The 14,091-nt window shown below is 33.4% G+C and overlaps 1 protein-coding gene across 2 annotated transcripts; it reads left to right on the top strand.

The window, feature by feature from the left end:
• The first annotated feature begins 6,618 nt into the window (after positions 1–6,618).
• LOC131006400 (protein NRT1/ PTR FAMILY 5.1) lies at positions 6,619–13,841 on the top strand. 2 transcript variants are annotated; one of them, XM_057933565.1, is made up of 4 exons: positions 6,619–7,047; positions 7,332–7,549; positions 9,249–9,805; positions 12,773–13,841. In XM_057933565.1, exons 1-4 carry the CDS (start codon positions 6,945–6,947, stop codon positions 13,629–13,631), a joined length of 1,737 nt encoding a protein of 578 aa, XP_057789548.1. In that variant the 5' UTR covers positions 6,619–6,944; the 3' UTR covers positions 13,632–13,841. The 2 variants fall into 2 exon arrangements, with proteins under 2 accessions (XP_057789548.1, XP_057789549.1); XM_057933566.1 differs by lacking the exons at positions 6,619–7,047; positions 7,332–7,549 and adding an exon at positions 8,071–8,183.
• The last annotated feature ends 250 nt before the right edge of the window (positions 13,842–14,091 follow it).

The raw sequence follows: 14,091 nt of genomic DNA on the forward strand, positions 1-14,091 counted from the left end.
ATGACCATTGATCATTCATTATCGACGGCTGGATTGCATTTTTAAGGGATTGTAAAGTTCATTTAATAAGTTAAATTATGCAGATGCGTGGCTGACGTAAGGGTATAATTGCCCATATGAATTTGACTTTCTAAATCATCTATTTTTTCGTTTTCGAATTTCAAGCATCAATTAAATAGGAAACTGAAGATTTGCAATGATTACTTCTGGGTATATTTAAGGGAGAGAAGAAATTATAGTAATAAATGATTCCCTACCTAAATTTTCACCGAATCTTTCTGATGATATCAATAAAACTTTGATTTTTTTTTCATTGTGTACATATAAATGGTATTTTGTTATGAATAATACATGGGAATGTATGAATTATTTCATAATAGTTAATGAATTATTAGTTGTGTACTATTTACATGAATAAATAGGCGTGTGGTATGATTTTTTCCTGAAGACTAATTATGTATATACATGTGTTTGTATTAATTTTTTTATAATTTAATATTGATGTTGGCAGAATGAATATTTTAGTTCAGATGAATGAACCATCTTAAACATCTTTATTATATATTATTATTTGTGAGGTAAATTATGTTGTATAATTGTGTTTTAGGCTAATTCTGTTTTTTTGGTTTGTTAATTTGATTGTGACTACGCAGGAGATGCAAGAGTATAATAAAATGTTCATACATTTATAATAAAAATATTCATACAGAAAATATGCAAAACTCACTGACTCAAAGGGTCATATAGAACAAAAATTCGTACATAAAAATTCATATAGGTATAATTTAAAATATTCATACATATATACTTAAAATATTGATATATGTATGTTAAAATATTCGCGCATAAAATGTGAAAAATTCATGGACTTAAAGTATCAAATAGAAATAAAATTGTTACAGAAACTATGTAAAGAATCAAAAACATTCATATAGGTATACTTAAATATTCATATAAAAAGGCATAAATAAAATGCATAAATAAATTTTCATACAGCGCAAATGACTTGGTTAATTAAGATATGGAATATGTGTTCCCATAAATAGTGGGATACATATTAATTAATGGAAATGTAATTACATTATTAACCTCCTTTAACAATTCGGATAACCCATTTAAAACAACATTTGTCCGTTGATCTAATTGAGATGAAGAGTTGATATTGAGTCTTATTTTATAGTATAAGATTGAGTCTTATTTTAGCGCAACCCTATATAGGGTATATATATATATCTTATGATCAATATAATTTTATAGAACATATTAAAAAATAGGGTTAATTACATATACATTACTGAACTTTCAACAAATTCTCATTTTGCATATTTGCCCATTTTTCATCGTGTTGACATGACACAAATATATTCGCTTGACATGAATATATATGCGTATCATAAATATGACCGTGTGAAAAATTAGAACTGACGTTGTAATGTATAGTTGGATAAAAACGACGTCATTTCAGACCCAAAGTTTGGTCTAAAAATGGACAAATATGCAAAATGAGAAGAAATTAATAGTTGAGTAATTTTAATAAAGATTTTAAAGTTCATGTGCAAAATAAGAATTTGTTGAAAGTTCAATAATTTATATGCAATTAACCCTAAAAAATATAACGAACAATAAATACGATTGCTGCAAACAAATAGGAGTAATACACTTCAAACTAAATATAAAATTAAAATTTGGGAAATTTGTAGAATAGTTAGGACAAGAAATAATGGCATGAGAAAGAGATGCATATATAACAAAAAATCTTCCATAAATAATTGTTGAGGAATGAAAATTGTACATTTAAAAAAGTCTTCCAAAAATATTTAGATTTGGTTTAGATTTATTATAGTAACTATCGATTAGGCTTATTAAGTAATTTACAATAGGGATTATTGCTTGAAAATACTCATAGTTTGTCAATTTTCTGATTTATAACATGATCTTATAGTTTGACAAGAAAATACACTAATTTTTAATTTAATCGTAATTATAACATGACTTTGTAGCTTGACTAGAAAATACAAAAATTTTCAATTTAATTATAATTATAACATGACCTTATAATTAATTCAGTATAATAATATCAAAGTTTAACATTAAATATTTTTAATTTTCTTTTCATCTCACAATATACTATATACATACAGATATATATATTTTATGAATATACATCTATATGTAAATAATAGTATATAATATTATTTATTTTTTAACATAGTTCCTATTATATATGTACCTAAATTATTTATTGGTCCTAATATTTTATAATTTCATAATTTAAATAGATAAATACTTAATATATATGTAATATATTAATAGAATATTAAAATATATATGCATTTGTGTGTTGAAAATGTAGAAATATATATATATATATGTATGTATTTTTAAACCATCAATATAATATCTTGATATATATATATATATATTACGAAATAATTATTATAAAATAATTAATCATCTAACTTAATTTTTATAAAAATAAATAAGTCAATTGTTAACAATATTTTATATATAACAATTTAATATGAAATTACAATAAATATTAATACATCTATGATGAACAATAATCTAAATAAAGCCATGTTATAATTGAGATTAAATTGAAACTTGGTGTATTTTCTGATCAGACTATAAGGTCATGTTATAATTATGATTAAATTGAAAATTAATGTATTTTTTGGTCAAATTATAAGATCATGTTATAAACCAGAAAATTAACAAACTATATGTATTTTCCGGCAATAACGTATCCTTTTTAATAAAATTGACGGATGAAATGGGATTAATTGCTGCCGTTGGATTGCAAGAAATCAAAGGCTAAGATTATTTTTTAATTCTAAACACATATAGATTTTTCGATGGAACCTTTCTCTCAATATATATATATATATATATATATATATATATATATATATATAAAAGAAACGAAAAGTGACTTTCACCATTTGGTTCATTTTCTTGACAATAAGTGTGAAAGGGTTATCGAACATATATAGGTTCAATATTATAGGAGTATGATTGATAGCTAGGTTTGACGCCAATGAAGCAAACGATGAAACGAATGTTGCTGCACACTGCCCTCGCTTCCAAGCAACAGTTTTTGCATCAACTTATGTTGTGTATACATACAGACAACGATCTTTGGGTGTCTTCCGCTACAAGTGGTCTCATTTTTTTCATTTATTTTATTTGCTATTTTCACGTTTAAATCAATTGGCCAAACTTTTCCTCGATGATACTGCCCTTATGTCGAATAATTAATCTAATACCTTAGGAAAAAAGAAGTCCGTGTATATATATATATATAGGGAGTGAATTATGTAGATTCATTTCCTTATAACAGTACGTAGTAACTAGCGGTCTGCCTTACAATCAGGGACGGATCCAGAAAATTTTTATTGTGGGGGCACAAAATATAAACATATTACAAAATATGAAATACGTTAAAAAATTACTAGTATATAGAATTAAAATCTACGCGTTTTTATTGATGGAAATATTTGCATGATCAACTATCAAAAATCTCTTTTTATATAGAATTAAATTATCATTCATTTATTTATCTCTCATCCGATCGTATAGGCAGTTCTTTATGATATTCATTGCAGAAAATACTTTTTCAAATTAAGGAATACTTATATTTATAGTGGATTGAAGATTTAAGAATTTGCTTATTTATTATATACTTTAATTATATATATATATATAAATATAATTAGTGAAAATAAATAAATAATTGTGGGGGCACGTGCCCCCATAGCAATACATGTAGATCCGTCTCTGCTTACAATGGGACCACGGACCACGTGGAGCGCGCCACGTGACAGCAGCCTCCCAAGACCATTCAAAGTCTTCCAAGGGAAAAACACGGAGGGATAAAATAGTTATTTTAAAATTATAAAAAAATCATATATATATTACCGAAAACCCATTTTTTCTCATGACCATCGTCAAAATTATGCATATAATTGTACACCGATATGCATAAACATAAACCCAAATATACATGACGATGGATAGAAATATGCATGAGAAAGTATCAGTATGTGACCCGTAAGTGACCAGCGGCAAGAGCTACCTGACGGTGTCGCATAGTATTATGCATATAGTTTAACATGAATATGCATAAAGAAAAACAGAAATATGTATAACGTTACACACAAATATGCATAGCATTATTCGACAGCGAGAGATACCAGAGGGTTTGCATACTGATACTTTCCCATACATATTTTTATCCAGCGTCATGCATATTTGTGTTTACCTTTATACATATTGGTGTTCATGTTATATGCATAATTTTGATGACGGCCGCGACAAAAAAATAGATTTTCGGTATTAAAAAAAAATTAAATTTTTGAAATGACTATTTTACCCCTTCTCCATTATCTTTTCAAGCCCTAGTTTTATTCCTTGTATGAAGTGTTGGCCACTCTTTATGCATTTCTAATTTGTAATTTGAATCGGGAGAGGATAATTGCAATAGATTAGGTGTTTGAAACATATCGACTCAATAAACTGGGAGGTTGAGAGTTGGGTGAGAGTTTATCGATCTTTGTTGTGCTTTTGGGAGTTATAGGTTAGAAGTTAACCGGGGACGGTAACTATGACCCGTAATCTACCGTTTTAGTCGTCCGGGAGGGGGCTAGAACTAGTTGGGAGATCACTCTAGATAATAGGTAATATCAAGACTAATGTTGAGCTAATTTGAGGTCCATTACTAATCCATGTCTAGTCCCTAAATCATCTTAATCATCATATTAATCCACCTTGGTTATTTGATTTATTTGTCTTTGAACTTGTTAAGTCTTTAGTTAGATAATCAAACCAATCACTCCATTATTTAGTCTAAATAGTCTTAGTAAAATGAATTAGGATAATCACTAGATTGAACTACTAATCCTTGTGGGATACGACCTTGCTTCCATATATTGCAACTACCCGTATACTTGCGGCATGATGAAAACAAATAGCGAACACCCTACCCGAAAAAATCGGGTACCCGACCCCAAATAAGGACGAGGAGAGATACCCGATCCCGAACCCGAATTTTTAATCGGGTACTCTAATACCCGAGTCGGGTATTCGGGTACCCTAAATTACTCGGTCAAAATGACAATTTTTAAAGTCAAACTGTAAATTCGGGTAAATCGGGTATTAGGGTACCTGAATTACCCGATTTGGCTTAATAGGGTATTGGGGTACCCTAATACCCGATTTTCTTAAAATAAAATAAAAAATATAGCCTCTATTTAAAAAAAAAATCAAAAATATACCCTTAATAGGGTATTCGGGTACCCTAATACCCGATTTTAGACTTTAGTTTTAGTTTTAAATTTCATATTAAATTTAATTAAATAATTTAAAATATATTCAATAAATAATTTGGGTATTTCGGGTATACCCGATGATGAGTTCGTTAATTATATTTTATAATGGGAGATAAAGTATTTCACCTGTAGTGTAAAGAACGTTGAGAGTTTCAGACAAGCATGTAAAAGAAAGAATAGGTCTGTTGTATTCAATATTCGTTGTTGTTTACAATAGGAGGTGAAACTATTATTTATAGAGAAATACAAGAGGGGTAGAGAAGTCATTTTAGGCTCTTGTACGATCGCCATATTAGTTAGAGAAAAGAGCTTTGCGTTAGTAGCTATAGAATCACGTCATTAGTTTGTCGACTTTATCTTGTTATCCAGTGCTGACATGTTCCAGCGTAGTCGTCACCAGCAGCGCTGCCCGCTTACATAGTAGAAACGTCACTTAAAGTCCACAAATGTCTTCACTGGGTGGCAGCTCCTCGGGGAATACTAATTTAGGCGATTCTCCCCTGATGGAATCCAGCTCTGCCCCATAACCTTTGTTGTACTCCAAATGCATACACACTTTACTCCTCATCATCCGATACCCGATTTTTTCATATCCTAAATACCCGATCCCGATCCTGAATTTTTCGGGAATAGGGTATCCGATACCCGATTTTTTCGGGTTGTATAATCGGGTACCCTATACCCAATCCCGAACTTCCTAGCCCTACTTGAATCAATCTCATGAAAGGATTTGAAGCACCACATCACACAAAATTCGAGAAAATAATTTTTTGCATGAAACAGGTTTTGGCAATTTTTTGTAAAATTATCATAACTTTTTTTATTGAACTCCGATTAAGTCAATTAAGGTGATCACGGAGAGCTCTTTCAAAGACAAAGAGATTGTATTTCTGGGCCGAGAAGCAAATGAGATATTTTGAAGGGTCAAACAGGACTCCAAAATATTCTGACGGATTTGAATTCACTAGAGAATTTGGAGGTTGACTGAATAAAAGAACAGCGAAAAGTCTAGCCATCTACATCGAAATTAGCGATTCAAGATTCAGTTATACTTAGGTCAATAATCGAACTCAGGAATAATGCAGGGCCCGATTTTCTGCATAATCTTACGTGCAGTTCATATGTTTTGTGATAGTGATAAATTAAAATTTGCATATTAATTTTTGAAATATAGTTACTATGAAATCCTAACATCGAACTCCTCACCGAATTCCATCAAAGGCTCCCCATACAATGTTAATTTTTAAAGTGAATTTTACTATCTTGGAACGTATCTAAAGCACATTCAATCTTTAAAATTATTTAAAGGCATCCATTCATGGACCCAATAAATTTAGACCCGACCCAATTCAATCGAACCCGATCCAGTAAATTCAACCAGTTGACTCGACCCAAGCAACTAGCATTTATCCTTTGCTATAATATATGATGAGCATTATCCCCTTAAAGAAGGGAGCAGCCGAGGAAGTGATTCACAGCGACAGCGGTAGCAGAATCTTGCATACCGCACCGCCTACTTATAACCCTCCACACTTTCCCACTCCCTTAATTCACATCCTCATTATATACACCCACTATTCTATCAACTAATATTGCACATTTATTGTTTGATCGTTCATGGATTCCAAAGGCTACACACAAGACGGCACAGTCGATCTCCGCGGCCGCCCCGCCATCGCCGACAAGACCGGCAAATGGAAAGCTTGTGCTTTCCTCGTCGGTAAGCTTTAATTAATATCTTCTCGACTCGACTCGATGGAATGAAATTAAAAAGCCCGAGTTCCCTTTGGTTTCATGTCAATTGCAGGATTTTATCACTATCTAAATTTACTAGATTTATACATCATCTCGCCATATATATTTCTTATTCTTGTGAATTTCGTGACATAAAATTGCATGCGCTTTTCAAAATTTTTTAGTTATACATAACTTAAACTGGTATATTGGAATAAATATCCGAGTTGATTAATTTATTTGTTTGATTAATTTGATTTATATATGTAGGTTACGAAGCGTTCGAACGAATGGCGTTCTATGGTATTGCTTCAAATTTGGTGGTATACTTGACAACTCAACTCCATGAAGACACGGTTTCATCAGTTAGAAACGTGAACAACTGGTCCGGAGCTGTTTGGATCACACCCATTCTTGGTGCATACATCGCCGATTCCTACTTGGGCCGCTTCTGGACTTTCACCATCTCATCTTTGATTTATGTCATTGTAAGTATCTTAATTTTAATTATGCAATTATAACATCTTCAATATTTTTCATCAAGACATGCTATTCTCGTGGGATCACACTAATCGGGAAAAGTAGAACATGTTATAATTGCTCAAAATTGAAACATCATGTCCTAATTAATTACATTTTTGTAAAATAACGTGGTATCTGCAAATTCAGTACAAGATTGTATTAATTAAAGTCAACAATCAATCCTTAATATACTTTATGTTTATATTTAATTTCTTTTTATAATATTAGAATTTCTTTTCGTGAAATTTTGTAAGGTGACAATGGCTGCCCTTTTTTTTTTTTTTTTTTTTTTTGTATTATGTGGGAATTGGGTATTGGTTAGTGAGGTTTTCACGTTGTCCACCTAAGTGCAACCATCAATGCTACTCCATTTGTTTGGTCAATATTAGAGTGTACCTAACCCAACTGGCCAATACAAGACTCGGATTTTTGTTTGTGGGGGCCACAATTTAATGGTGTTCCTAATGATCTGTAATTAGGTTCTCCACATGTTGCTGAGGCACCTTATATCATATGTGATATCCACATAAATAAATCCATGGGTTGGTTGAGGTTGATGCGTCATTCATCTTTGATGGGAATGTGACTTACTTATTTCTTGTAAATTAATTTCTCTTGTTTTTATTCTTTTCTCTTTATAGACTTAAAATGAGTTTCTTGGTAGTCTTTATGTCGACCGGCAATTTCAAACCAAAAATCAGTTAAATCAGTTATAACCCTCTACCCATTTAATTAGATATATAATTATTTTTTTGTTATTTAATTTTACTTTTATTAGAAAATAATTTATCATTAGAATTGATCATTTTTTTTTTTCTGAAATATTTCCTCCATCCCACTCTAATAGGCTCATTTTTCTTTTAGGGACGTCCCACTAGAATATGCTCGTTTTCCATTTTGAATAAAAAAAGTTGTATTTAATTGGTGTGGTCCACACCACTTTCCTCATCAAAAGTAAGTTTCTTAATCATCGTGCCCAAAAGAAGTAAGCTTATTAAAGTGAAACAGAGAAAGTAATAGTTAAGTACTCTAATTCATACTATTATAACAATTTTTTTAATAAATATTATTAAACTAGCCAAAGGGGTGTAATCGAACCGAGTCGAATAGTGGTGTGCTCAAGTTTGATTTGTTTAGTATCGAATCGAATCCCGAACTTTACTTACCGAATACTTTGAGGCTCGCGAGCGGCTCACGAGCCTAATCGAGTCTATACGAACTTTCTAAATTTATATTTATATTCAAAATATTGATTATTTTATGTAAAATAATAAATATATTAATTATTTTCTTATGAAAAATAAAATTAATTAGAGATTTAATACAATTATTATTAATTTTAGTGGATAAATATAAGTTGTATATACTAATAATTTATATTTTTCAAGCTGAATCACTTGACGAACATGGTCACGAGTTAACGAGCCGAATACTACTAAGCTCAAGTTTGGTTTGTTTATTTATCGAGCTTCTCTAAATGAACTTGAACGAGCTTTTTTTGAGCCGAGCTCCGAATAGTTCGCGAGCGGCTTGGTTTGTTTACACCCTAAGCCAAACAGCATGGCATATACGAAATTGTGAGACACTTAGATAAAAATGACGTCTTAATTATAATATTACTAATTAATTTTGTGATTATTTTATTGAAATCTATGTTTTGAGCAGGGGATGGTCCTTCTAACAATGGCGGTGTCGATCAAGTTGTTGAAGCCTAGTTGCGAAAACGGAGTGTGCAGCAAGGCTACCACAACGCAGATCGCATTCTTCTACACATCCCTCTACATAATAGGCATAGGCGCCGGCGGCACAAAGCCTAACATCTCCACATTCGGCGCCGACCAATTCGACGATCTAAACCCCCATGAGAAGAAGCTCAAGGCCTCCTTCTTCAACTGGTGGATGTTCAGCGCCTTCACCGGCGCCTTGTTCGCGACGCTCGGCCTCGTCTACATTCAAGAGAACTTGGGGTGGGGACTGGGATATGGAATCCCCACCGTCGGCCTCATCTTGTCCTTGATAATCTTTTACATCGGAACCCCCTTGTACCGCCACAAGGTTAGGCGGACTAACAAACCTGCCGGAGACATCCTACGAGTTGTCGTCACGGCCGTCGCCAACGCCAGGCTTGAGCGCCCCGCCCACCCTTCCGAGCTTCATGAACTCGACCAGCACTACTACATCACTACCAGAAAACGTCGAGTCCATCACACTCCGGTCTTCAGGTAATTTCCCATTTTAATTTATGGCGCACCACATATTTTATTTGTGCTGACTCGTACGTTAAAGTTGAAAATTTAAATTATGCATCTACCGTTGATATATCAAAAAACAAATATATCTAGAGAATATATAGATGAATTATATCAGAATTTTTTATTTATTGGTGACCACAATATAGTTGATTGCGCCTCGATGAACTCAGATCCAAGACCTTGACCTTAGATATTAACTACTTTATATCGCTTGAGCAACACGCGCTCGTGATTACGTTTTTGTTTCCCTTAAAGTGTTTCATTTGGTCCACCAACAAACTTTCTCCTAGCCAGCTAGTTTATGTCGTAATTATATTTTTGTTAGTATTAATTCGTTAACTTAACTTTCTTTCTGTGCCAACTCTATCGATCCTATTTTTGTCACGTATATCCTCAATTGGTATTGATAAAAGGTGCTAGGGTGTCGACTAACCTATGGCCATGACTTCATTGGAGATTAATGGGGTGGTTGGTTGAGCGTACGTATACAATAGTTTATGAGTTATAACTATCTAAGAACTTATAAGTTCTTGCAAAATACTGATATTTGACAAAATAGATTATTAAATAATTTATAAATTATTAAAGTAAATTATGAATTACCCAAGAAATAAGTTTCTCAATCTCAACAAATATTTTCATAATCTAATAAACAATCATTATTTCACACAAATAACCTTATTATAATATCATTTTAATTTTACATCTATTTTATTAGAATTTTTTGTCTATAGCTCACAATTGTCTCCGTAACTTATATTCATTATATCCAAATTCTAACATCTTATAAGCTCTTAAAATATTTTATGTATAATTAAGATATTCAAATTTATAAATTTTCGAAAATAAGCTCAAACGTCCTCTAAGATGAATTAATTAATGGATGACAATGTGTGTGTGTGTTGACCTAACGGTAGATGATTAATGCCCATGACTTGAGGTCTTGGGTTCGAGTCCACCGTCGTATGGTCTTTAAATTTATTTATTCGCTTATATAATATATCAAAAATTATTATAATAATAATGGATGACAATGAGCTGTAATGTTTTAAAATTTATGAGCTGTAATGTTTTAATAGTAACTTTGTAGTATAAGTACTTATCATCTCTGTCTCTGAATAAGCGAATGTCTCAGCCGTCCAAAAAAGTAATGAAATTTGCTCTTTTTATCTCTAATCATTGCGAAAATATAATTAAAGAGTGTAAATTCATTGCAGTTCTGAAAAATTGGACAAAGTAAACTTGATAGTTAGACATATTATTCTTTAAATTTCAAGTTAAAACAATTATTCGGGGATCAAAGTGAATATTGTTGCTATAATTTAATCAGTTTGTCTGTAGTATATATTAACTAAACTCGTCAACCTTTTCGGTATAGTAGCGAAGGTATTTTTATTATAAAGTGACCTTTTGGTTATACTTATTTTGTAAAAAATAAAGTGGCAAATATTCTTTTTTTCATGAGCTAGAATGGACCATTAATTTTAAATAAATTTGTTATATAATGCATTGATCCCCAAAAAACTTTTTACTAGGAGAGAGGGGCACGAGTTTTAAGATAAAGTTGTTGAGTTTATTAAGAATGATGAAAATAGTGAAAAGGAAAAATCTAAAGGTAAATGGGAAATTTATTGTCATGGGGTAGTGTCCAAAAATAAAAGTAAAATTTCTTTTGGTGAAACACCGAAAAAGAAAGTTGAGAAGTTATTTGAGGAACAATGTTATTGTTATTTTTCGAAAACCTATATATTTTTTCGTGTCAGCTCTCTTGACGCCTGATGGTAGAGCATTTGTAAAATTTTAATGGCCTTACCATGTTCCACGACAATGGAAACAAAAAAACAGAAGTAAAATCATTAAATACTAATAAAAACTCGAAATTAATATTTGCGTACTTGATTTCCCCAAGACTCAATTCATTGCTTTCTTCTTTCTTTTTGAAAGTGAAAAGTTAGTCGCACCAGAAATTGTAGCCCACCATTCCTCCGTATATGCATAATTGTAGAATGGTCCATAATTCGTGTTCCACATGCCTAAGAAGTAAGAATAAAACTTCTAAATTGGTCACAACAAATCTCAAGTGAAGTTGAAGGGTTTGTGATCAATACAATGAATTATTGAACCCATCTATATCACATAGAGTAAAAATATCAAAGTGGACCCAACTCATCAATGTTGTTGTCGTTAGTTACTTCGCCTTAATGTTGATCGATCGTAGTTGTCTTTGGCCGTTGATAATAGTACTATCTTTTAGTTGAACCACATAAATCCTCAATCCAAAGTTTTGGTTTTCCGCTTATATATGTGTGATTAATGATAAGTATTTTAAGTTTGATTAATTATAATTTATAGTCCGATCAACTAATTGAGCATATTTCAACTTACTGTTAATTTTTATTTACCTTTTATATGGTTTAAACTATGAAAATTTATTTAGTTATAGCTACGATCACGTCAAAATTGTGGAAGTAGTTTATATTTGTTGAAATTACACCTGAACGATGATCAGTTGCCACTAAATCAGAGTCTAATGTATTCTACGCTGAAGGAGATTTTCAACGGTAGGTTGCGCCTAGAAGCTAGTGCAACGGCGTCCACTATCAAGTATGATTCCCACCACACCGGCGATCCTAGACGATGGCTACCTATCGTTGGAAATTCCTTTCAGCGTAAAATATATTAAGTTCTAGTTTTGTGGCAACTGCTATAATTTCGACGTGATTGTGACTATAATTAAACGATATCTCAAAGTTGAAGACATATAAAAAAATAAATCAAAAATTGAGATGGTAAACTGAAATTCAGAAATAGTTCAGGTTATAAATTATTCTTTCCATTAATTAATAGAGTAATTTTTTGATTTTATAGTGATTAATTAGGTTCAGTATTTCGAATTAGGATAAAAGTTGATTAGTATTTGTGATGGTGAGAAAGCAGATTTTTAGACATGGCTGCAATCAAGAGCGAGAAGTCAAGAAGGCAAGCATGCAGCGTGACTCAAGTGGAGGAGGCGAAGTTAGTGGTGGGCATGTGCATGATATGGGCAGTGACCCTAATCCCGAGCACCATATGGGCCCAGATCAACACCCTGTTCGTGAAGCAGGGCACCACCCTGGACCGGCACCTGGGCCCCACCTTCCAGATCCCGGCGGCCTCCCTCGGCAGCTTCGTCACGCTCTCCATGCTGGTCTCCGTCCCCATGTACGACCGCTACTTCGTCCCCCTCATGCACCGCCGCACGGGCAACCCCCGCGGCATCACCCTCCTCCAGCGCCTGGGCATCGGCTTCGTCATCCAGATCCTCGCCATCGCCGTCGCCTACGCCGTCGAGGTCCGGCGCATGAGGGTGGCCGCGGCCCACGGGATCACCGGCCCCGACCAGGTGGTCCCCATGAGCATCTTCAGCCTGCTGCCGCAGTACGTGCTGCTGGGCATCGCCGACGTCTTCAATGCCATCGGCCTGCTCGAGTTCTTCTACGACCAGTCGCCCGAGGACATGCAGAGCCTCGGGACGACCTTCTTCACCAGCGGCATCGGCGTCGGGAACTTCTTGAACAGCTTTCTGGTGACGGTGGTGGACAAGGTCACCGGGAGGGGCCGGGAGGGGAAGAGCTGGATCGGGAAGAATGTGAATGACTCGCATTTGGACTATTACTATGGCTTCCTTTTCTTGCTGTCGGCCCTCAATTTGGTCGTCTTTCTCTTGGCCTCCAACAAGTATGTGTATAAAGTTGAGTCCGCCGAGATCGAGGGGCGTGAACAAATTGAGCCCAAAAACTTGGGATTGCAAATATGACCTTACTACCTAGTTTTCGTTTCTCAATAAAAAGGAAAAGTACCTAGTAGTTTTCATCTCTTAATTATTGGAAATTAGAGATGCAATTTCGAGTTTGGAGCTGTCCACTTTATGTGATGGATTCAATTTTACAACAAGTGCTTGTTGTGGTATATATATAGTAGTTCGATGTGTTTTGATAACATAATTAAGTGATGTCTTTTGTTAGTATTCACTAAATCAAAACACAAGTGACGTCTTTTGTTAGTACTTACTACTTACTAGCTAGTTTAGGAGGGTTAGAATATGCTTGGTGAGTAAGTCATTAGTAAGCAATGCTTATTATAAGAGTTCTAACTTAGTGCATTTTCTCTTATGAACCTCTCATTCCGATCATGTGGCGTAAAGGCCCTAGTGGAGGAACGAAGTGAAAGAAAGTAAAACATCCACGGAAGCGTAAGCCAGAAGACACAACTTAATA

Source organism: Salvia miltiorrhiza, chromosome 1 (genome assembly GCF_028751815.1).
Source record: "Salvia miltiorrhiza cultivar Shanhuang (shh) chromosome 1, IMPLAD_Smil_shh, whole genome shotgun sequence".
Classification (NCBI taxonomy): domain Eukaryota; kingdom Viridiplantae; phylum Streptophyta; class Magnoliopsida; order Lamiales; family Lamiaceae; genus Salvia; species Salvia miltiorrhiza.

What these genes read in the sequence shown, in the direction of transcription:
- LOC131006400 (XM_057933565.1), top strand. Translation starts at nt 6,945, where the DNA reads ATGGATTCCAAAGGCTACACACAAGACGGCACAGTCGATCTCCGCGGC. An exon ending in CATCTTTGATTTATGTCATT is followed by an intron (nt 7,550 to 9,248) that starts GTAAGTATCTTA and finishes TGTTTTGAGCAG; the next exon opens with GGGATGGTCCTTCTAACAAT. An exon ending in CATCACACTCCGGTCTTCAG is followed by an intron (nt 9,806 to 12,772) that starts GTAATTTCCCAT and finishes GTGAGAAAGCAG; the next exon opens with ATTTTTAGACATGGCTGCAA.